The sequence below is a fragment of the Callospermophilus lateralis genome, chromosome 17 (genome assembly GCF_048772815.1).
Source record: "Callospermophilus lateralis isolate mCalLat2 chromosome 17, mCalLat2.hap1, whole genome shotgun sequence".
Classification (NCBI taxonomy): domain Eukaryota; kingdom Metazoa; phylum Chordata; class Mammalia; order Rodentia; family Sciuridae; genus Callospermophilus; species Callospermophilus lateralis.
Window position 1 is genome coordinate 72,070,289 of NC_135321.1, and position 24,096 is coordinate 72,094,384.

Here is a 24,096-nt window from a genome sequence, read left to right on the forward strand (position 1 = left end):
TTCCCCAGCACCCCTTAGTGAGCTCTCATTCCCAGTTGGTGCCATATACCTGGCTTGTTGTGAATCCACTGAATAAATGTGCCCTCCTTCAACACCAACTGCAATAGGAGGGCTGAGGTCTATGGCATACATGCTTAAACTGTCAAGGCAGGCATCAACAATCAGTCCTGGAAATCAATTGGCTAACACACTTTCATAGAAAGTGTATCAGAAGTGGATACACAGAAATCTAAACTCTTGACAACTTTTCAGAAACTCACTCTCCTTAACAGTTATTCACTCCTCATCTAGACACAATAGGCTGTTCTGTTCAAGGGCCTGTCTGATCAATCCCTCCCACAATTAGACACCAAATACAATAAGAATGCTGCCACTAACAGTAAGTATTTCACACTACAAACGTGTGTTAATGAGTAAAGTGAGTTAAGTTTCCCAGGGTAAGCCTGATCATGCTGGAAAATGTAATAAGAAAACATACTCATGCCCTGATCAACAGATTAACCCACACTGCCCTGGCCCATCCACAATGCAAGCTCTCCTCTGTGCTTCCAACAGGGCCATCCCTGCCACCCACAGAGTTCTGCATTATCTAGAGGAAAACAGAGTCTCTCTCAACTTTCCAGGGGCCTAATGAGCTAAAAAACAGATTTTTATAGCCAAGCAGTCTTAAGAAAAGCAATGCAAAGCAAGTCATGTGAGCTTTTTCTTCACAGAACTCTCCACTACAGCCTCATAGAAAGGAGTTCAAGGCCCCATGAAATTCCAACTGTGAGGAACACAGGAACCCCCTCACCTGGAGGCATCTGGCCATCTTTTATCTTTATCTTTTTTGTACTGGGGATTAAACCCAAGGGTGCTTTACCACTGAGTCACATCCCCAACCCTTTTCATTTTTTGAGACAGGGCCTCACTAAGTTGTTGAGGCTGGCCTCAAACTTGTCATCCTCCTGCCTCAACTTCATAGTCACTGTGATTACACCCATGCCTCATCATACCTGGCAACACTTGCCTATTAATACAGATTCAGATTTCCAAAGTTTCTGATCAATATGTTCCTGGTAAAGGCAGGAAAAGCTAGTCTTTTCTGTTTATTTACAAATGGAAATTATAAACTTCCTTTGCATTAATACACACACATAAAGTGGCCCAGCTTCAGCCTGGAGGGAAGCCCAAAGATCAAGGCTGGATCCCCAAGATCAAGGTCATGCAGGGTGAAACAGGGCTTGGATGGTGGCCCGAACCCCAAAGGAACCCTACATGTCCTTCCAACTGTCAGGATCCCTGTGGCTGCTGAGTTGCCAGTTTGGGGGTGGGGCGTGTGCACTGGCTGGAGAGCTAGCCCCTGGCAGAGGATGTAGCACAGGCCTTGCCAGCCCTGTGCAGCAAAGAGGCCTGCCAGCACCCCTTCTGGAGCCACCTCAGTGTGTCCTTGGCCACCCCATCCATGCACCATGGCTCTGCCTCCCTGTTAGAGGCCATTCCCTTCCTCTCAAAGAGCCAGAACCGACACCAACAAAGTCTGAATGTAGTGATGTGTCCATTTCAAGGTAACTAAGCTCTCTCCACCTACCCATTTATCATCCAAAAATGTCACCAGAAACCTGACCAACATCCCCAAGGAAACTGCAGAATCAGCTTAAAATGCCAATCTTGATCAATACCAACACTCAAACACACTCAGCTAGCCTATCCCGCACAGCCAGTGCCAACTGACCCTCACAAGAGGCCTGAGCAGGGGGGACCAGCTGGAGGTGGGAGATCCCCTGGCTATGCCAGGTAGAGGCCATTAGGCAGGTGTTGACAGAGCCTGGTGACACTCATGCAGGCTGATGGCAGAAATTAGGTGAAAAAAAAAAAAAAAAAAATCAACCCGATATCAGTTCTCATTAACAGAATGATACCAAGAGGCACCCTCACCTGGAGGAATCCAGAACTGATAATTGACAGATTTCCAACTACCCAAAAAAGGCATAAACCTGGGTAAAGACTGGAAGGAAGTGCACCAAAGTATAATAAAAGCTAGTATCTAGGTGGGAAATGTGGAGTGATTTTTACTTTCTTCCTTCTAATACTATATATTTTCCAAAGAGGGAAGAAATAATGATTAGTAATAAATAAAAATGAAAGGCCACAGAGAGCTCACTCTCCCTCCTCTTTATGGTTACCATAAGGTGAAAACAAATTTCCTCCAACATGTCTTACTGCCATGATAATCAGCTTCACCTCAGGCCAAAAGCAGTGAATTCAGCCAACCATGGACTGAACCTCTGAAACCAGACTCTGTTGTCTATCCCAAAGAATGGAAATCAGGATCTGGAAGAGATATTTGTACTCTCATGTTCATTATAACACCAGTCATAGTGATGAAGACGTGTAAACAAGCTAAACATCCATGGAGGATGAGTGGATAAAAGAAAATGCATACAACAAATATGCACATCATAAAATATTATTCACCCTAAAAAAAAATAGAGAACTTCTGCAGTGTGATACAACATGGATGAAACTTGAGGATACTGTGCTAAGACAAACAGAAGGACAAACACTGCATGATTACTCAGCTATGAAGATCTCTAATATAGTCAAATTCATGGATCTTAGAGTAGAATCACTGGTGGTTACTAGAGAATAGAGAAGTGAGGGGGAAACGTGGCATTACTAATAAATGGAGATAAAGTTTTAGTCAAGCAAGATAAATTTTAGAGATCTGCTATATAAAGCATACCTGTTAATGACATTATATTCTACTCTTAAACATTAAATAGAAGAGTAGATATCATGTTGTTTTCTTACCACAATAAATTATTTTTAAAAAGCCTACAGTGAACCATTACATTAAAATGAACACTTGCCAGTGTGAAGACTGAGAGAATATTTGCCAGTCAGCCTTCTTCACTATGACAAAGTTCCTCAGGAAATCAACTTAAAAAAGAGGAAAAGATTTATTTTGACTCATAGTTTCAGAGGTTTTGGTCTGTGGTAATTCAGTTCAAGGGCATTCAGGTCTGAAAAGGTAGCACATTGTGGAGGCAGCACATGGTAGAATAAAGCTGTTCACTTCATAGCAGTCAGAAAACTACAGAAAGAGTTGGAGGGCCCAATATCCCCTGCATGGGGATACTGTCCCCAACAATCTAGCTTCCTTCTAGTAGACTATAATAGTAGAAGGTTCTAAAGGTTCTACCACCTTGTAATACCACCACAGGCTGGGGTCCAGGCCTTCAACACATAGGTCTTTGGGGAACATTTAAGATCTAAACCATAACAAGGTTTATGGTCCCCCTGTTATGGAGAGACCTTCCATAAAGATGAACAGAAAAAGGCTGTCTCATCACCTACAAGGCACTCTTAAGGTGTGGGATGGGAGTCACCTCTAAGTCAATCATACCAAAGTCCCCTGTCCTTTCTCAAGTTGGTTATTCCATCATAGTGATGAGATAACCTAGGAAGGTGACCTGAAAGACCCTGGGAAGCTGAGATTAGGCTACTTTCAAAGGAAGACAGATAAACACAATAGCATAGGTGTCACCCATCAGAATGTGGCCAGAAACAGCACTCTGCCAGCTTTTCCCAATCGGTGCAGATGACTCCTAGGCAGGAACCATGGTGGACCAAAAGTGCATCTAGTGGGGAGGGCCCCCTACAGCCCTTCTTCATCCTGCCCTGCTCTATTCCATCAGACAACGCCACCCAGGGTCTGCCAATCACCAGGAGCAGAAGATGCCAAGTCACTGACTTCTGAAATACAACCAGAAACACATCCCCAGGGCCCCCAGGACTCAGCAGTCCAAGAAGCAGGGGTGCCAGGGCTGGGCTCCACGAGGTGCTCCCAGTGGTACAATTCAGCCTCAGGGTGAAATCAACCTCAGAGAAAAACCACAAAGCAAACCAACAGAGAATGAAGCTGTGGTAAAGGAAGGTGCCTACAAAGCTGTAATATTAGGAGGGAGCCCACTGTTCTGCAGGCATGCAGGAAAGCCAGGAAGCTAACATAGGAACCTTGTCCAACCTGGGCAAGATACCTCCTTCCCAAGCTCTTTCAGCTCCAGCTTACTCTCAGTCATCCTTAATGGACTGAAGAGGATGCAGGTGTAAACCATGGGGGAGGTACTAACCCACAGAAAAAAAAAAAAAAAAAAAAAGAATGTGCCACACTGATGATATAACTGAGAAAACGGGAAGAACTGAAGGGACAAACTGGGACAGCCTAGTGATACCTAAAGGATGGCAAACCTGAACACGTGTGAAGAGAAGGCACGACTCATGGCAGCACATAATCGAAGAAGCACAGCAAGTATGGGGGCCCTGGGACTGCCTGCCTGAGCTGCACAATAGCCATGAAGCAGGCCCAGTCAAGTGCAGCCTTGCTCTCTAGATGCAGCAAGGCCTCCCTCACCTTCCTGAGTTGCAGCTCTCAAAAGAAAGTCACTGGGGAGCTCCATCTCCAACTGAGTTCTGACCAAAGAGGAGGAAAAAGTGGCTATGTCACCTGGGAAGACGTAAAACCAGACAGATGAACACCTTCACATACTAGTGAGGCACAGCGCTAAAAACCACCAAAGAGAATTAAAAAAAAAATTCTAACCATGCAATGAAAAAAATAAATTAAGGTATAAATAAAGTGGGGTCACATGCAGAGCTCAGCAATAAGCTAGAGTGGGACAAGAAAAGAACAAACCTCACCAAGAAAGAAGCCATATTACTGGGCGCGGTGGCACACACCTGAAATCGCAGTGGCTAGGGAGGCTGAGGCAGGAAGATCCAGAGTTCAAAACCCGCGTCAGCAAAAGCAAAGCCCTACACAACTCAGTGAGACCCTGTCTCTAAATAAAATACAAAATAGTGCTGGGGATATGGCTCAGTCTAGTGCCCCTGACTTCAATCCCCAGTACAAGACAGAAAGAAAGGGAAGGAAAGAAAGAAGGAAGGAAGGGAGGGAGGGAGGGAGACAGAAAGACGAAGAAAGAAAGACAGACAGAAAGAAGTCATATCAGCAACAGCAGCCTATAAGAACGCCAATGAAAACCTTAAATGCAGAGGTTTGTTGTTTTTCTTTTTAAAGACGCTAGTGGCAAGAAAAAGTTAAGACTATTTCAACAAGAGCCCAGAGCTTAGGGATATGCCATATGGTTGCAAAAAAAACAAAGAATATCAACACTTATGGGCTTCCAGCATCTCCAGAAAAAGTGTGATTAACAACATTCCTATAGCACTGAACAACTGCTTTCCACCTAAGCTACGATAAATAATTCTGTAATGGATATCTTTTAGTACAAAAATCTTTATTTTCATTTCTAATTATCTCCTTTTCAAGAATACAAGAATACGTGAACAAAGCTGGGCACTGTGGCGCACACCTATAAACCCAGCAGCTTGGGAAGCTGACGCAGGAGGACCATGAGTTCAAAGCTAGCCTCATCAAGTTAGAGAGGTCCCAGGTAACTTAGCAAGGCCCTGTCTCAAAAATAAATAAATAAATAAATAAATAAATAAATAAAAAGAGCCGGGGATGTGGCTCAGTAGTTAAGCACCTCTTGGCTCAATACCTGGTATTCAAAAGAAAAAAAAAAAAAAAAAAACTTGAACAGAAATTAGATCAAAGACTATAAACCATTTAGAAATCCTTTTTCCTGATTTTTTTTTTTTTTAAATGCTAGGGATTCAAACCCAGTACCTCAAGCAAGCTAAATGTACATTCTACCACTGAGCTACACTCCCAGCCCCTTTTCTTAATTACAATGCATATTCATTGTAGAAAATATAGAAAATATTTTTAAAAATTAATAAGGAGCTGGGAGTAGTGTTATGCATGCCTATAGCTCCAGCCACTCAAAAGAGACTTAGGTAGGACTGCTTGTGTCAAGGCATTCAAGCCCATCATGGGCAACATAGTGAAACCCCACTTAAAAAAAAAAAAAAAAGAAAGGAGGTAAAAATAAATTTTGATATGGTCACAAAGTGATAACTACCTGTAACATTTTGATGTATTTCCTCCCACATATATACTTAAAACCATACCACACTATACATCTTTTGTAACCTTTTTCCTTTTAACATTGTAAACATTTACCCAAATTACATGGAATACAGCGTAATTTACCTAATGCAGTCTCTGTAAAATAGCCATTTAAATTGTTTTATATATATACTTACATATATATATAAAAAACATTTAAACTGTTTAATACATATATATATATATATATATATATATATATATATATATATTGAAAGTAAAAAATCTGAAAACCAGATATCCTAAAACAGAAGATGAGAAACAATGAGATGGCCCCTCATCCCTGACTGCTTGACCTTCACACCTGCAAAGCCCAGACAAACACCACAAGCACCAACCAATTTGCAGAAATGTGAAGCTCTCCTCAGAATCTGAGAAAGGCTACAAAACCGGAATGACTGGAAATGAACAGTTCTCTACACAAGTTTGATAAATGTTCTTTGTTGGCAGGTCAATGAAGAGCAAAATCCTTCAGGTTACCTTTGTCAACAAGAAGGAAAACATGACAGCTTAGTGTCATGACAAGTGCACACTGTCTGCCCCTGCATACCAAGGCCTGAGTGACCCAGAGGCAAGTGCCCTGGATACCTTACAGATGGAAGAATAAACCAGACATAAAATGACCTTCACAGGACAAAACCAATAAGGTCAAAGTGAAGGAGCAAGTGTAGAGACCTGGGGACAAAAGTCCAGCCCAGTAGCATGGAGGATAGTCACAGGTTTTGATGACCTATGATATGGCTGCTAGCTCAAGTGTCATGTACTCAGGCAGCAACAAGGAAAGTATATGTCCAGATGCAACATGCCCTGATCAAGAAGTCCCCTCAGGGTCCATGCCTAGGGCTCCAGACACCAATGGAGGACAGTGTCCAGGGGACTAACAGGAGGCATGCATGTCAGATGGTCCATACCAGATGAGCAGAGGACAGTCAGGTGCTGTATCTGGGAAAGGGATATCTACACAACTGTCCCAAATAAGAAAGAACATGTCCTGACAGGCAACACTGGAACCATCTGGGCCACTGGGCTGCCTCTGAAGGAAGGGGCTATGGGGAAGATGACTACCACCTATCAGGAATGCTGTTACAATTCCTCTCTATGGGCTGGCCTGCATTCACTTTCCTGCCCACCCTGAACATGCCCCACCACCACCAGCAGTCCACACTGAGTTCCTCAATCCCAGGCCCCAAGTCCTGCATACCACAGAAGTCTCCCTCTCATTTGACACTTGCATATGGCAGAAGAAGCATCACTGTATTCCTTCTATTGTTGGCCAATGACAGTGCAGATGTCCCCACCTAGACCCTCAGCTCTTGCAGGTCAGGCCTCAGATGACTGTCTGCACCTGCACTGTGCATCATGCTCTCGTGCTGCAGAGGGAGGATTGATGGGATTTTATAAGGTCAGTGCCCTCTCAGAGACAGTGAACCTCTATCTGAAAAGACTTGGTGAAGGCCTCCATCTCTCTTGGATTGGATGATACTGATCTGGGGAGCTGAGCAGAGAAACAGATGCACCTATGCCCAGATAGGAATAAGAGCAGTGCTTGTGCCTAAGTGCTCACAGGAATGGGAGTCCTCCAGTTCTCACTCTTCTCACTCACCCACCTTCTAACCACTCAAGTACACACTCCTTGGGCACAACAGGCCCTGAAAAGCTGCCTTCCAGGGTTCACTCTTTTCTCAGCCCAAAGCCTAAGCATGCCAGCAGGGATGAGCTGGCAGCCAGGCTCGAGAACCAGGCCAAGCACAAAGGCTTCTCCAGGCTTCTCAACACAGCACAAATTCAGTTTATCTACATTAGATGCAAACATCATCCACCTTAACTTAGTGGGAAACATTTTCTTATGAGATGGTTTGTGTTGATAAGCTTCAATTTCAAGGGAAGAGCTGAAACTCTCTTCACCAAAGAGGAAGACGCATAGAGAGAAAATTTAGATTTAAAATTAAGGGCTAGGAAATAAATAAATAAAATAAAATTAAGGCTAGGGTGTAGCTCAGTGATTAAGCATTTGCCTAGCATGCTCAAAGCCCTGGGTTCCATCCCCAGCACTGTAAAAATGATAATGATAAATAATGATGATGATGATAATTAAATAAAGCATGAAAGCATGGGTCCAGGACAGCCTAATGGCTGAAGGTAAGTTAAAAAGGTAAAAGTAAAAAGAAACACACCATGACGAATGGAGTTGTGCAAAAAGGCAGGAGATGGGCTACCTTGAAAATGCCTCCTTAGGGAAGGGGGGGTGGACATGTGCCTGTTGGGGACAATGGAGAGAGATCCAAGTGTCAGAGGTAATTGCACAGAAGCCTCTGTTCTTCTAACCCTGGGTGTGCTTTTGCTCCAAGTCTAGAACTTGCTCCTTCATCTGCCACTACTTTTGAAACTTAATACATCAGCTTCCATTAGAAGGGGAAGCTTTAGGTTAGCCTTGTCCATTATTAACTGACCTAAAGGTCATAAGTAGAACCTGTGGTCTCAGTTCTTTAATTCCCCAATTATGCTAATGGGTAACAAAATACAAGGATAGAATCATGGGCCAGGTGCCTACTCCAGAACCTGCACCATTCCTGAACAGCTGCTGTAATGGGGCAGGACCTTAACTGCTCTGAGTTTGCTTGCTTCACCTGACCAAGGGGCTGATAGGTATCACTGGCAAGGCATAACTTGTCTGGCTCCCTCTCAATTGATCTTTCCCGAAATGCCAAAAAGCAAATTCTATTCCTAGTTCCACTTTACAAATGCAGGCACTGAGCCTCCCCATACGGTGGCAAAACTGGGAATGGTCCCAGCTCCCTGTGCTTCTAAGTCCCGCTCTAAATCTTTCCTACCTGGCATCTTTCTCCCTCCTACCCACCACGTTCCTGCCGGGTTGTACCAAAGAAGATGTCAAAGAATTCTGGGCCACAAATCCATAGGCTTCTCTTCCTGAGTCCACCTCCTTGAAAGTCTTCACTGCAGTTTCTGAAACTCACTGAATCAGGAAACTTTAAATTCTAAAAGACTCCGGAGGCGAACCTGTAGGCAGTACCCCGTTATTAACAGCAGCAGGGAGAACAGCAGTACCTTCGTTTCATGAGGCTGAATTCCCTCCGTGCCTGGAGCGACAGCATCCTAGGCACTTCCCCCCTGTGCTGCCCAGGCCTGGTCCCGACTTGGCCTACACCCCTCCGCAGCCTGGGAGTCGGGCGAGGCCAGAGGCCAGCACACGGGCAGAGGCTGCACTGCGTGAGGCCTCTCGGCAGCGACCCGGCGTGGTGGGGGAGGGCTCAGAACCCACGCCGGGGACTAGGAGATACTTGGAATATGGGGGACCGAGAAGAGGGGGAAACTGAAAGGGATGGGGGCCCAACGGCGGTAGTGGCACTGGAGGCAGGACCGGGGACCAAGCGGGGACGGGATCCAGAGGGATGAGGGACCGACATGGGGTCTGGGGGATGACTGGAGACCGAACTAGGGAGGGTGCTGGTGGGTATGCGGGAATGAACTGAAGAGTTGCTAGAGGGATGAAGGACCCAAACTGGGGAGATGCTAGCGGATATGGGGATGCCCCCGAAAACCCGGGCCCTCGGGTAAGGGCCTGAACCGCGCCGCCCGACTGCCGCTCACCTGCGCGTGGGCCACCACCAGGCTCTTGTTCCCTTCTCCGTGGTACCTCCATTCATTCTCGTCCATCTTCCCTTCTTCCATGCCCCGGCGCGGCCCTGGAGCCTCGCAGTCCGGGACGTGAGGATGCGAGTTGGGGGCCACCCACCTCGCCCGGCTCCAGTGGCCACAGTCTGGGGAGGAGCGCCTGTCAGCCGCCGCCTGCGGTCGACTCCTCCGCGGCTACTCGTAGGCGCGGGCCGCCGGAAGCCACGCCCCCGGTGACTGCCATGACCAAGCCGGGCAACTTCCGGGATCCCACCCACTTCACCTCTTTGACCGCAGCAGTGAATGAGCCAACGGCCATCTTAGGTATTGGCAGAGTGACTCACTTCCGAAGCGCGGTCTTGGGAACGGAAGGGAGGTTTCCGGCCCGAGCGCCGGATGTGAGGCTAGCTAGAATGACCGGCGGCTGCTCGGCGCCCGGGACCCTTCGGCAGTGTCTTGTCTCAGCGTTTAAAGCGTCTTGGGGCTCCGGACCGCTTGACGGTGGGACCCCAGCAACGTGCTTGGCGTCTCTGAGCCTCATCTTTCGCTTCTGTAGAATGGAATATGACCCATTGCACCCTCACGGGATTACCAGACGCAGAGCATCCGTTGGTCCCGTGAGGTAAAAACATTGTCGTCCTCGCTTTCCACGCGGGAAAACATGGCATGGCAAAGCGAGAGACACCTCCCCCCTTCCTTGGTGGCGCTTTTTGCCCGCGGACCTCCAGGGACAGAGGTGAGGCAGAGGAAAGCGGCCCTAGGCTTATTCCTTAGGGCGGAGGAGAGAATGTCACCGCCTCGTAGAGCCGCTGTGAGGCTCACGTGTCCTCAGTCTCAGGATCATTTGATGCTCCTAGCAGTGATTGACGGGCCAGAGGCTTTTGCTGATATGGGTTATAGTTGAATTAAAACAAGAAGTTTGACCGGCGTGGTCGCCCACGTCTCTAGTTCCATTGACTTGGGAAGGTGGGGCAGGAGGATCCCAAGTTCGAGGACAGCCCACGCAACTTAATGAGACCCTGTCTCAAAAGGGGGAAAATGTAACACGTGGTAAAGCGCCCCTGGGTTAATTCCCCAGTACTCCCCTCAAATGTTTAGCCGTATTTTTTAATTTAAAAACGAACATATTATATGTAATTAGTAGATAAATTTAATATCCCGAAAATAAAGAAGAGTGATGGTGTTTTACATTTTTTGCAACTCTTCTTAAAGCTTGGTGGATAGTAACGGGATTCTCAGATCTGCATTAGGTTTGCTGCAATGTTAAAGGTTGCTTTGGTTGACGTATATGAAGAAAATCGAGCCTAATGCAGATATGTGATTCATAAAGGTAGGACCATCAGACCTAGTCTTGAGAATGGCTTACTGAGAGCCTCTCTGGGAACCTGCAAGGCTTTGGGAATAACAGCGAAATGACTCTAGATCAGGAAAATGATCTCGAAATGACTCTAGAAGATCAGGAAAATGATCTAACAGCTTAAAGCATCTCTTTTTCCTCTAGCTTGGGATAAAGGGGAGGCTGTTTAGAATCCTCTGCAGGAAAGTTTCAGAAATGGTAGTAATAGCCACTCCTGGAGGTAAACAGACCCCAAAGGGGTGGAGGGAACAAGCACAGGACAGTGAGAAGACATTAAAGTTCACCAAGGCCTGACTTCCCACACCTACAAGGCCAGGAGACCCTAAACATGAAAGGAGAGCTGGAGTCAGAATCATACTAAGTATCAATACCACATTAAGTCTTAAAATATTTGCTTGAGGAAACCTCTGTGGTGCTGGAAACATTCTACATCTTTACCACCACCACCACCCCCACCCCCACCACCACCACCACCACCCCCACCCCCACCCCCACCCCCACCCCCACCCCCAAGGAGGAGTGTTTATCACAAAGTATCAGCCATAGAAATGGGGGACATCAGTTTTTTGGTTTGGGTGTTTTTTGTTTGTTTAGTTGGTTTTGTTTTGTTCTGATGCCTTTGCCCCACATCCCCTCCTTTTCATAACACCAACACAGGCTTCGTATGGGAAGCACCGTTCCAATATTCAGTTTATGTACTCTGACTTACCTGGGCTTAATTCCTACTCTCAAGGCTGGGCTTGTGACTTTGACACAGGCAACCAGGAATTACATTCCCTAGAAATTACATAAAGGGGTTGGTTCAGGAGGTACAGGGAGCTGATACACAGGATCCTGTGAAGCTCACTCCTGTGGCTTACACTGACCTGAGGGGGAGAAGCACTTTCAGCTGGCTGACAGAACAGCCTCATTAGCTTATGTTGCCAGTAGTGTCCCAGGCAGCATGGGTGAATCAACAGGAAATAGCAAGTACTTTGTTGACCAGATTGCTTTAAAGCTTCTGAGCCAATGAATTCCATCTTTTGCTTAAGACAGTGTAAGCTGGATTCTTTTTACTCTCAATTTATAAGTCCAAACCAGGAACAAGAGTATACTGGATCACCTCCTCAGGTGGATTTTGGAAGCAAAGACTGAATGTGTATTATTAGATAGGATTCCTACATAAGAAGCGTATGAACTGAATTTTAGGTCCCCCAGAAATTCTTATGCAGAAGGGCAAACAACAATGTGATGGTATTTAGAGGTGGACGTTTTGCAAAGTCATGAAGGTGGAACCCCTGTGATTAGTACCCAGCAAGAAGGCAGCCCTCATCAGAACCCGACCATGCTGGCACTCTGATCTCAGAATTATAGCCATCAGACTGGCACCCTGAGGACAGGAATACAGCTTATATAGACAAAAGGGTGGCTTCTGCAGGCACAGTCAACAGGTCACCACAGACTATCTGCACCATAATGCTAACCATGGTGATCTACACGTTTATGAAGTCCATCTGTACTCAGCTCTCGTGTTTGGGGAAGAGAAATTCCCAGCAAGTTCAAAGGGAAGATGGCAGCCATGTGCCATGTATGCTTCTAAACTGGCTGCAGCTGAAGTGGCAGTTGCCACAGCCATGATGACAGCCACAGAGGCTGGACCAAGGCTTCTGGAGTGACAGCAGCGAGAGAAATGACCTCCAGCGCAGCAGCTGCTGAGCAGTAGGTTGCTGTAGAAACAGTAAAAGCCACGATGGGCACAGGGGCTGCAAAGGTGGCATAAGTGGTGCCCTGATCCCGCCCCTACCCTACCTACACCTTGTCCACAGAACTGGTGAGGCCATGTAGCTATCCCCAGGGGCAACAGTGGGGACTGTCAGTCAAGTGATGCCTGCTCTTATTGGTCCCAGGTTGCTTTGGCCAACTGCAATATTTGGGGTAAAAATGGGAGTTCATAATCCACTTGAATCTAATATATGAAATATGATATGTCAAGAGCTTTATAATATTTTGAACAACCAATAAAAAAAAAGAAAAAAACTATAAAAAAAAAAAAAACCTTTGAAAAAGGAGAAAAGCAGAAAAACACCTTTTGGGTTGGGTCAGGCCCTTTGTATTCTAATCTCATTTCCCCCTTACGAGATTTTTATCCTCTTTAATCTCTCCCTTTCTTCCCCTCACTCCTTACTGGAGGCTTCAATACTGAGCTATATCCCCAGCCCTTTTATTTTGAGAAGGGGTCCCACTAAGTTGCCAAGGCTGGCCTTTAACTTGCAATGCTCCTACCTCAGGCTCTTGGGGTGACAGGCCTGCACCACTACTCCAGCTCTCCTTAATTTTTTTTTTCCTCAATTTAACATTTTTTTTTTAGTTGTTGATGTACCTTTAATTAATTAATTTATTTATATGTGGTGTTGAGAATTGAACACAGTGCCTAGGCAAGCGCTCTACCACTGAGCCACAACCCAGCCCCTCTCTTTAATCTTAAGGAGTCAGGATGAAGGTCTCTATCTTCCGTTAACTATTTACAGCTGACAACAGGCACTGACCCTATGGGTTCCTGGAGGCATTAAAAATCTCCCACTGACTTGTTCTCATGACCTATAGGACCTGATTCTTCCGCTAAAGGGAAACCATGCATAAATATCAGTTTGACCATGAACTGCTATAACCTGGAAGACACAACTTTACCAAAAGGTTAAAAACATGAGAAGCAAGTTTAGTGGTACTCTCCATGCTCTCTCCCTTCGTGGTCCCTGATGTACTTTCTTTGGAGCAGTACCCACCTTGATCTTCCCAACATCCCCCCTCTTTTAGCTGCTTAGTTATATGCTCTGCTCTTTTTCATTTTTCTTACCCAGTAGACCACTTTTTCTCCTGTGCCCAGCTAATCATTTTCCTTGTTTTCCTGCTCTACTGCGTCATGAAGAACAGTTATATACTTCCCCATCTGCCATTCTTTGAGCTGCCATCTGTGAATCATGTGGCTGATTCATTAGTGCTCTTGTGTGCAATCCATTCTTGTCCTCCATATTCAATGTCCATGACATATAGTGATATTTGCATAGACAGACTATACCAAATCTACACATTCTACCTAGCAGCCCATGCTCACAACTCTTTGGCCACAGGCTATGGATACTTTTTGAAACTATCCATGGCTCCCTACAACCTTTCAGATGTCCTTTCACATCCTTTCTTTTACACTTGTCTGAAAACAGTCCTGGGAAACATCTCCATCTGATTCTCCTACTCCTGTCCTTGCATGTCGAACCTGACTTGCTACTGGGTCTCACCACTCTCTCCCTGAGTATTCCCACCCATCTTATCCTCTCTTCCTTCTCCCTCATTAGCTCTCATCTCTTTTTAGGAGCTCTCTTTCAACACTGGCTCCAGTCCTCTCTGCTCCTACATTCTCTGTGGACAACCCACCCACTGAACTCTAGATAGATGCCACCGGTGTGGTTGGAGACTGCTGGGCTTGTCAGCATCTCTCCCTGACACTGGTCACTGGTGCCTTCCTTTAACTGGTGCCTTCCACAATGCTCAGAGTCCCTTTTCAGATCTAGTGTGACTCTCTGTGCTTTACATTAAAACCAATTATCCCATCCTTTGGGGTATTCACTCCCTTTCAACTGCCCTTGCTGTCTTCCCCTAAAAAGACTCAACTATCTATTCTGAAAATCTTCTCAGCTGTTACCTGTCTTTAGATATTTTCTTACCTCAAAATTTCTAGAACAAATAGCCTAAAAGTGTTAACTATCTTTACTATCTGCTCATTTCTCAATCTGGTTTTCATTACAACTTCCACCCTCCAAATTTAGTCAGGAGTCTCTGTGGATGTCTGCTGTGCAACACAAATTTAACACTGAAACTGAAATGGTGAGCAATAGAAATGAGAGGAAGAAAAGGTGATGAAAGAATAGAGGACACAAACAAGGGGTGTGGTGTTTTTTGGGTGGGGAAAGCTACACAGGGAGAGCCAGACAGAACCCTCCATTTATAGTTGACAGAAGCAAAGATTCTGGCAGCCACTTATCCGCAAGACATGCCAATCATCACTGTTGTTGGTCCTCTTGTTCAGGATACTCCCTTAGTAGTTGCTAATGATGTTACCAATCAGCTGAGGGTTTTTTCGTTTGTTTGTTTTGCTCAACTTGGATAGAAATCATCAAAAGGCAAAGTACAGTTCCCTTTAGTGTTATCAGCTCCACCTCTTATTAGTGTTAACAGTGGAGCAGCAATGGCTAAATCAGTGGTTGCTGCAACGACAACCACACAATCAAGGGAGCTGCATAGCTGGCCAATTCCTTCCCTACTTGCTCATCATGCAGAGCTAGTGTGGCCACTTGGCTGTGTGCTGGGGCAGCAGTGGTAGCTGTCAGTTGAATGGCTATGCACATTGGCACCTCCCGGTGATCCCAGGTGGCCTCAGCTATCTACAAAAATTATGTACAAACCAAAGAAATAAAAATTAAAAAAAAAAAAAAAACAGAAAAACCTGTATGCAGCAAAATTATCCTTCAAAAGTAAAGGAGTATCCCATTAGCATGTAGAACTTTTGTTTTTGCATTTAAGTTTTTTTGTGTGTGTGTGTTTGTGTGTGAGTGTGAGAGAGAGAGAGAGGAGAAGGAGATGGGATTCTGGGAAAGTGGTAGATTAGGAAGTAACAGGAATCCATCTTCCCACCTAGACAACAATTGTACTGGCAGAACCTGCTAGAACTCTAGAGGATACTGAAGGTTTGGAAACTCCACAGGCAGGCGTAGATGGTCAATTGCAGTTAATGTTGGTCAATTTTAGGCATTGGCTTAACAGTAACTTCTCATCCTTGACCCCACAACCTCATGGTAGGCAGTCATGCACTTGTTCCAGAAAAGCTGATGTTCCCCCAAATATTCACAAACTTGATTAAAGATATGAATATAAACATTCAAAAACTCAAAGAACTCCAAATAGGATGAAATCAAAGAGATCCACACTGAAACACATTATTAGTAAACTGTCAAAAGCCAAGAGAATTTTTTTTTAAGTGTTGGAGATCAAACTAAAGCCTTGTACTTACTAGGCAATCACTCTACCATTGAACTGTACTATGTGCCTTTATTTTTTTTTTAATTTTTTTTTTTATTCAAAACATTACTATGTGCCTTTAAATTCTCTTTTATGACAGGGTCAGACACCTGGGACATCTGAGTAGAGGTATCCTCCGCTTCTAGAGATATGCTTGGAACCCTGACTGATGACAGCAGCAGCTGTAACAGAGCAGTAGGGGATGAGATAGGTGCCTGATGGCTATTGGCTAAGTTATCTGGGCCACTGACACCTGCTCCCCACCAACTCCTGATGGCTTCAACTGTTTTAAATGAAGAAATGTAAAAGTACCTTTGGCCAGGCACAGTGGCACAAACCTGTTAAGAGGATAGGCAGGAGGATCAAAGTTCAAAGCCAGCCTGAGCAACTTAGCAAGACCCAAGGGCTCAGGATATAGCTCAGTACTAAAGCACCCACCCCTGAGTTCAATCCCCAGTATTGGGGGGAAAAATGTATTGATTATCTGTTGCAAAGAACTTTACATGTTACAGATTACCCACAGAGAATTAAAATGTTAATTCTCTAGAAAAAGTAAGATTCAATATAAAGTTAGCATCCTCCAGTAAACTCAACCCAGCATTTACTCATTGCCCAAGGCAATGTATTCCTTGAGAAGGATTGTATATTCTATTCTGTTTTGTCAGGAAGAAAGTTCTAAAAATCAATAAATTTCCACTTAGGAAACTTAAGAATTTGAAGAGCAAATTAAATCCAAAGTAAACAGGAGAAAATAAATATAATAAAAATTCCAATAGAAATCAATGACATTGGAAATTCCTAGGAGATCAAGAGAAATATCAATGAAATCAAAAGCTGATTCATTGAAAAGATTAATAAAATCAATAATCCTCTAATGAGGCTTAATAAGAAAAAAAGAAGACACAATATTAAAAATATTGTGATAATAGTGAGAGAGGACATATATTAGAAATGAAAGAAGGGACATTAAAAGGTTAATAAGGAAATATTATGAACAATCTTGTGCACACAAACTTGATAATCTCGAATAAATGGAACAATCCCTAAAAAAAAAAAAAACCTGCCAAAATTCACATGGAAAGGAATATATAATTATCAAAGAAAGTGAATTGGTAACTAATAACCTTCTAAAACAGAAAGTGGCAGGCTCAGATGGGTTCACTGTTGAATTGTACCAAACATCTGAGGAAGAGATTATTCCAATCTTACATTCTCTTCCAGAAGATATAAGCAAAGGGAATACCCACCTTTTCAATGAATTCCCACCTTTTCAGTTGGAACAACTGAAACCAATCTATGTAAAACTATTTTTAAAATTTGATACAGAGATTACATTTTCACAAAAATAAACTAAAAATGGATCACAGACCAAAATGTAAAACCAAAACTATAAACACTCATAGAAAGTAACGAGAACCATTGGTAATCTTGAGATTGGCAATAACTTTCAAATAAAATGCCAAAGGCACACCTATGGTAGCAATAATCAAAAAGATAAACTTGATTAAAATTAAAATCTGCTATAAGAGACACTGTCAAGAGAATGAGAAGGCCAGTCAGAGTAGGGAAAAATATTTATCAAAGACATTCTGATAAAGGATTGCATTCCAGAATCTATTAAGAATTCTTATAATTCAACAATAAGAAAACAACCCAATTAAAAAATGGCAAAAGATCTGACAAGACATATCACCAAAGAAAATACATAATTGGCAGACACCAACACCTAGTGCTGTAGAAGAGGTGGAACAACAGGATTTCCCAATCATGGCTGAGATAGTAATGCAAAATGGTCTGGCCAGTTTACAAGTTTTGTACTTCTTAGAAAAGTAAATATAGGGGCTGGGGATTGGCTCAAGCGGTAGCGCGCTTGCCTGGCATGCGTGCGGCCCGGGTTCGATCCTCAGCACCACGTACAAACAAAGATGTGTCCGCCAAGTACTAAAAAAAAATAAATGTTAAAAAATTCTCTCTCTCTCACTCTTTCTTTAAAAGAAAAGTAAATAGTCTCTCTCTCTCTCTCTCTCTATATATATATATATATATATATATCTTTTATTTATTTATTTTTATGTGGTGCTGAGGATTGAACCCAGTGCCTCATGCATGCGAGGCATGCGTTCTACCACTGAGCTACAACCCCAGCCCAAAAATATGGTCTTAATATATGATCAAGCCTTTGTGCTCCTTCGTGTTTACCCGATTGAGATGAAAACCTATGTCCTCTCACATCTATTGACTGCAGCTTTACTCATAACTGACATAACTTGGAAGCAACCTGGTGGTCTTCTTCAATAGCTAAGTGGATAAGCAAACCGGTATGGCCATACAATGCAATATTATTCAGTGCTGTTTAAATAACTGAGCTACCAAGCCATGAAAGCCATTCATATGGTATAAAAAAATGGATAAAGAAAATGTGTTACACGTACACAATGGACTATTACTCAGCCTTAAAGAAGAATGAAATTATGTAGGTAAATGGATGGAACTAGAGAATATCATGCTAAGTAAAATAAGCCAATCCCCCCAAAAAAACAAAGATCAAGTGTTTTCTGATAAGCGGATGCTGATCCCTAGGTGTGGGGGGGTGGGGGGTTAAGGGAAAAATGAAGGAACTTTGGATTATGCAGAGGGGAGTGAGGCGGGGAGCAGTGGGAATGGGAAGGAAGGTAGAATGAAACAGACAAAATTACCCTATGTACATGTATGATTACACTTCTGGTGTGACTCAGTATCATGTATAGCCAGAAGAATGAGAAGTTATGCTCCATTTATATACAATGTGTCAAAATACATTCTCCTGTCATGTATTAGAACAAAAATTTTTAAGTGATGTTTTTTAAAAAAGAAAAAGACATGGAGGAATCTTAAATGCTTATTGCCAAGGGAAAGAAGCCAGATTGAAAAGGTTACATAATGTATAATTCCAACCCTATGACTTGAAAAAGGCAAAATTATGGAGACAGTAAAAAAGATCAGCAGTTGCCAGGGATTGATGGGAGGAAGGAAAGCTTTTCTATATGATACTATAATGGTGGATACATGCCATTATACATTCTTCCAAACCTATAGAATGTACACCACCAAGAATGAACTTACTGCAGTGAGTGGTAATGATGTGTCCATGTAGGTTCATAGTTGTAACAAATGTACCCTTTGGTGGGGTGTGTTGATGGTGGGGGAATTTGTTCCCAGGCAGGGGGTGGGGTGAGAACTTTATGTACTTTCCACTTGTATTTCTGTGAACCTTAAACTTCTCTAAAAATAACATCTATAAATAAACAAAATGAATAAAAAATTTTGGGGTACTAGGGGTTGAATCTGAGGTGCTCTACCACTGAGCTGCATCCCCAGTCCTTTTTATTTTTTTAATCAGGTCTCATCCTTATCATATTTATCTTCATTTATTTATTTTGGTGGTGTTGGGATTAAACCCAGGGCCTTGGGCATGCTAGGCAAGCATTTTATCCCTGAGCTACACCCCAGCCCCACTTTTTTATTTTGAGACAGGGTCTCACTCAGTTGTGATTCCTCTACCCCAGCCTCCCAAGTCACTGGAATGACAGGCATTGCAACACTGCACCCAGCTTGAATAAAATAATCTTTTAATTAGAAAAATATATAAAGAGCTCCTAGAAATCAAATAGACACTGAGCTAAAGAGAAAAATGGTCACAAAGTTGAAGCAAGAAATTCACAAAGGGGGAAGCCAAAATGCCCAACAAAAATGTGAAATGATCTGGTCTGCACTAGTAACCAGGCAAAATGCAAATTAAATCCACCAATTCTAAAAGAGATGCTTATGTATCAGAGAAGTACTATCCCATGCCTGTCCGACTGGCAAAAATTACAGTGTCTTTGACTATGGCCCAGGCTTAAGAGGAAATGGGTAACAGGATCTCTTCAGGTAGGGCTGTTTAAGACATGAAGACTTGATTGGACAATGTAGTAACCTAAGGCTGCCAGGTGCTACGACATCTCTCTCCTGGTATGTGCCCTAACAAGTCTCTTTCCACATGTATAAAGGAAACAAGAACAGGACTCTCTTAATAAATGACTTAAATGTCCATCAAAAGGAGAAATCAATGAATTGCATTACAGTGGATTTGCCAAAAGATCACACAACAGTTAAAATAAATGCACTTGGTCCTTATTTATCAATGGGATGAATCAGAAATATAAAGCTGAGAAAAAAATTTTCAGAAGGGTATGTGTAGTGTGATTTCATTCATATATGGAGTAGACTCCTGCAACTTGACATCTTATCGTGTCTCTGGCACGTAGCCAAAGAATAACAATACGGCCCACTGATAAACCCTGAATTCAGGACCCTGATTTTGTACAAGGGGTGAGACTGGGAGATACATAGGGAACTCAGTGGCATTTGTAACGTTTTACTTCTCATATAACAAAAACGAGTGAGGTGCTAGGAGCAGTGGCACATGCCTGTAATTCCAGCGGCTCAGAAGGCTGAGGCAGGAGGATGGAGAGCTCAAAGCCAGCCTCAGTAACTTTGTGAGACTCTAAGTGACTTAGATCTTGTCCCAAAAAATAAAATGAGCTGGTGACATGGCTCAGTGGTTAAGTGTCCCCTGGGTTCAATCCTTGGTACAAAATAATAATAATAGTAAAATAAATTATCTTGCCTTAGGGGCACATGTTTATGCCCCGATGCTTTGCTGATGCCAGAGTATGGGACAGTGAGTCTATACAATCCTCCAAACCCTGGCTGGAGAGTTGTCAATGGAACTTTCAAAGAAGTCCTTGAGCTCAGTTTCAATAAACAGCAAATGCTAAGGAGGGAGAATTCATGGGGTGAGAGTCCCAACAGGCAAGGCCAGGGAGAGTAGGAGGTGTCTGTTAGGGACTGACTGGACTTTGAAAGAGACCATTACTGGGGAGAAACTAGCACTATAGCACTGCAGGTTGGGGTGGAAGGGGAGCCTGAGACATCATGGCGTTATTTCCCTGGCTTGGATACATCAATTCTAAAAGAGACGCTTATGTCTCTTTTAGAATTGGTGTATCCAATACAGCGGAACCAACCTCATGTGTGCCAGGCAGGGTACCCTTTCCTTTTCATTCCCCACATAGTTCCTGAGAAGGATCAGGAAACACCACAACAATCCTTGGCTTGGAACTGGCCACATGGTACCACTAATGAGCTCAGACTGGGACCCACTGTCAAGGCAGAGAATAGTCACAAGCCAAGGCTTAATAAAATAGAGGGTCCCAGTCCTTGAACATGGCTTGATGGTACAGGAAGAAGGGGTACAGAGCAAAGCTCCAGGGTACTGGAGAAGACAGCAGGAAGCACCAAGAAACCTGGCCAGAAACCTGTGGGAGAGGCAGACAAAGGCAAGCCAGCTGCCTACAGGAGTGGCAAGGGAGGCACCTTCAAGAGCTTTTGGGAGGATAGATTGGAACAATGATGGTGGGTCCCAGTCAGACGCAAACTTCCTTGAGTCACTGGGTTATACAAGTGCTTTGGGTAACAATGACTAAGAGCTAGACGATGGTGCAGGGCAGGCTTGTTTAGTGGGATTCATGGCCATCTTGGTTCCTAAGAGAAACTGCAGGAATGTGTCACCATTCATATGTGCAAGGCAAATGCCAGAACCCTGAAGCTACCCTGGTGTGGTTTCCAGGCAATGGGGCCAGCCTGCCAGAAAGCAGCTGGGAGGTACCCAAAGGTAGAGGAATAAACAGGCAGGCGCCAGCCTACACCAATGTCATGGAAATACCCCACAATATTGCCAGGCAAGAACTGGGGCCAACAACCTGACAATGCTGCCTGGGAACTAGAATTTACCAGATTCAGTCCACTTGGCTCCAGGAAGATGCCCCTGTTTGCAGGACCAAAAGGGAGAAACAACAGTCCCCTGGAATAGAAGCTGGGGGTGGGGCTGCACAGAAGACAGGAATGCAGTGCTTGGCTTAGGGCTGCTCCCAGGGGACCTCCCTGCCCAGTATACTCCCATGAGGATGCCTGGAACCTGGCTCCCTCTTTCTCTTATGAGCCCCTGCTCCAGGGAAAGGATGTCCTCCCCTGGCGCCAGCCAAGTCCCTTATGATAAGCCCTTACATGCATAAATGACTCACAGTTCTCAAGAACGTCAACCTGCTTCACCACCCAGCAGCCAGAAAATTGTATTATAAAAATAATTAGAAAACAGTCAATCCTAGAAGGCTACAGAGTCCCTGACTCACTGACCAAAGAGTTGGTTCCACAGTTTTCTGATGAGAAAAATTGTTCAAGCATAAATACCTCATAATACAGGAGCTAGTGGGGCCATGAAAAAACAGTACATTCTTTTCTCTACTATGAAGTGTCATCTCACCAGGTGCAGTGTTTCTGGGGGACAATTTGGCAACATCTATTAAAATATAATTACACAGAGGCTGGGGATGTAACTCAGTGATGGTATTCACCTTGTATATGCAAGACCCTGGGTTTAATCCCCAGCAACAAAATAAAATTTAAAAGTATACAAAAACCATCTCCTAGGAATTTATTCTAGATATGTCTTTGGATCAAGATAAACCCTACTAGGGTTTCTGTTTTAATTCTTCTGACATTTGGGCTGGAGAATTGTGGAAGGTTGTTGTGGGTTGTGTTCTGGGTTCTGGTGTGATAGTTATGGGGTACCCAGACATCTGATCAAGCATTATTCTGTATGTGCCTGTGAAGGTGTTTCTGGATGAAATTGGTGTTTGAACCAGCAGAATAGCTGTCTTATTCATTTGTGTTGCTGGTGGCTTATAAACAACAGAAATTTACTTCTCATAGTCCTGGAGGCTGAAAGTTCAAGATTAAGGGGCTGTTAGACTGGTAAGGGCCTGTTCCTCATAGACAGCACCTTCCATGTGTCCTCAATTAGCAGACCCGGGTGAACAAGCTCCTTTGATGCTTTCATAAGAGCACTGATCCCATTCATGAGGTTCCTGCCCCGTGACTTAATCACCTTCCCAAGCTCCCAACTCTTAATACCACCATAACCCTGGGGATTAGGATTCAACATATGAATTAGGGGCGGGGCACCACCTTCAGTCCATAGCACTGAGTAAATCCAATGGCCCTCCCTAATTTAGAGGGGCTACAGCCACCAATTTGAAGGCCCAAATGCAACAGAAAGGCTGACCTTCTCCTGAGTAGGGGAATAACCCCTGCCTCCAGCCTTCAAACTGGGACATGCCTTTTTCTTGGCTCTTACTGAGTCTCTACCTGCCAGTCTTTGGACTGGGATACATGGCCAGCTTACCCCAGCTTCTAGGCTGCTGACTCACCCTGCAGATTCTGGAACTTGTCACGCCCTGACTGTGTGATAATAAATCACACAGTCTACTGCTTCTCTTTCTCTAGAGAACCCTGAAAAGTATAAAATGTGAGCAGCATCCTTGATATTTGCCTATTAGCACCCCCACCACAGTTGTGACAACCAAAAATGTCTCTGAACATATGTCCCCAGAGGGAGCCACCACTTACACACATTCCCAGGAAGGAAAGTCCAATTCACTTGTTTCAGGCCCAGGGCAGGGAGGTGATGCATATTATCTTAGAGACGGGATGACTAGGAGCTATGATGGGGGACAGGGGATGGACTTAAGGCTGATGAGAAGAGACCAAGAGAAGAAAAGACCTTTAGGGAGAGGGAGGAGCAAGTGCAAGGCCCCAAGGAAGGCACAAGCCTGAGATCCCTAGAGGTAGACACAGGGGAAGGCAGAACAGAAGGGGAAGTGGGGGTTTTCTCCAAGTTCAACGAGAAGTGGTGGAAGAACTGTAAGATGGGAGATAAGATTTAATGTACATTTTGACATGGCCACACAGTTCCCCAAGGAGGAAGAACCAGCACTAGCCAGGCCCCCTACCAAGAGTAAAATGGCACAAACCCCAATAGGCAGCAGCAGGGCTTAGCAGTGACCACTAGAAACCCCTTAGGTTAGTACCCTGGGCTGGGCCACCCTTGCAAGGAAGGGATTGAATTCTTCTACCCCAGGGTATGGAGACAGGGAACAGATGAGCATCCAAATACAACACA

General features: G+C 44.2%; 1 protein-coding gene across 1 annotated transcript in view; it reads right to left on the reverse strand.

Moving 5' to 3' along the window:
• Window positions 1–9,845, reverse strand: part of Ippk (inositol-pentakisphosphate 2-kinase) — a 54,669-nt gene extending 44,824 nt beyond the window's left edge. The window contains exon 1 of the mRNA XM_076837364.1: window positions 9,626–9,845. Coding sequence (XP_076693479.1) covers window positions 9,626–9,706 — 81 coding nt within the window. The 5' untranslated portion in view covers window positions 9,707–9,845. The remainder of the gene's footprint in view (window positions 1–9,625) is intronic.
• Window positions 9,846–24,096: the final 14,251 nt, after the last annotated feature.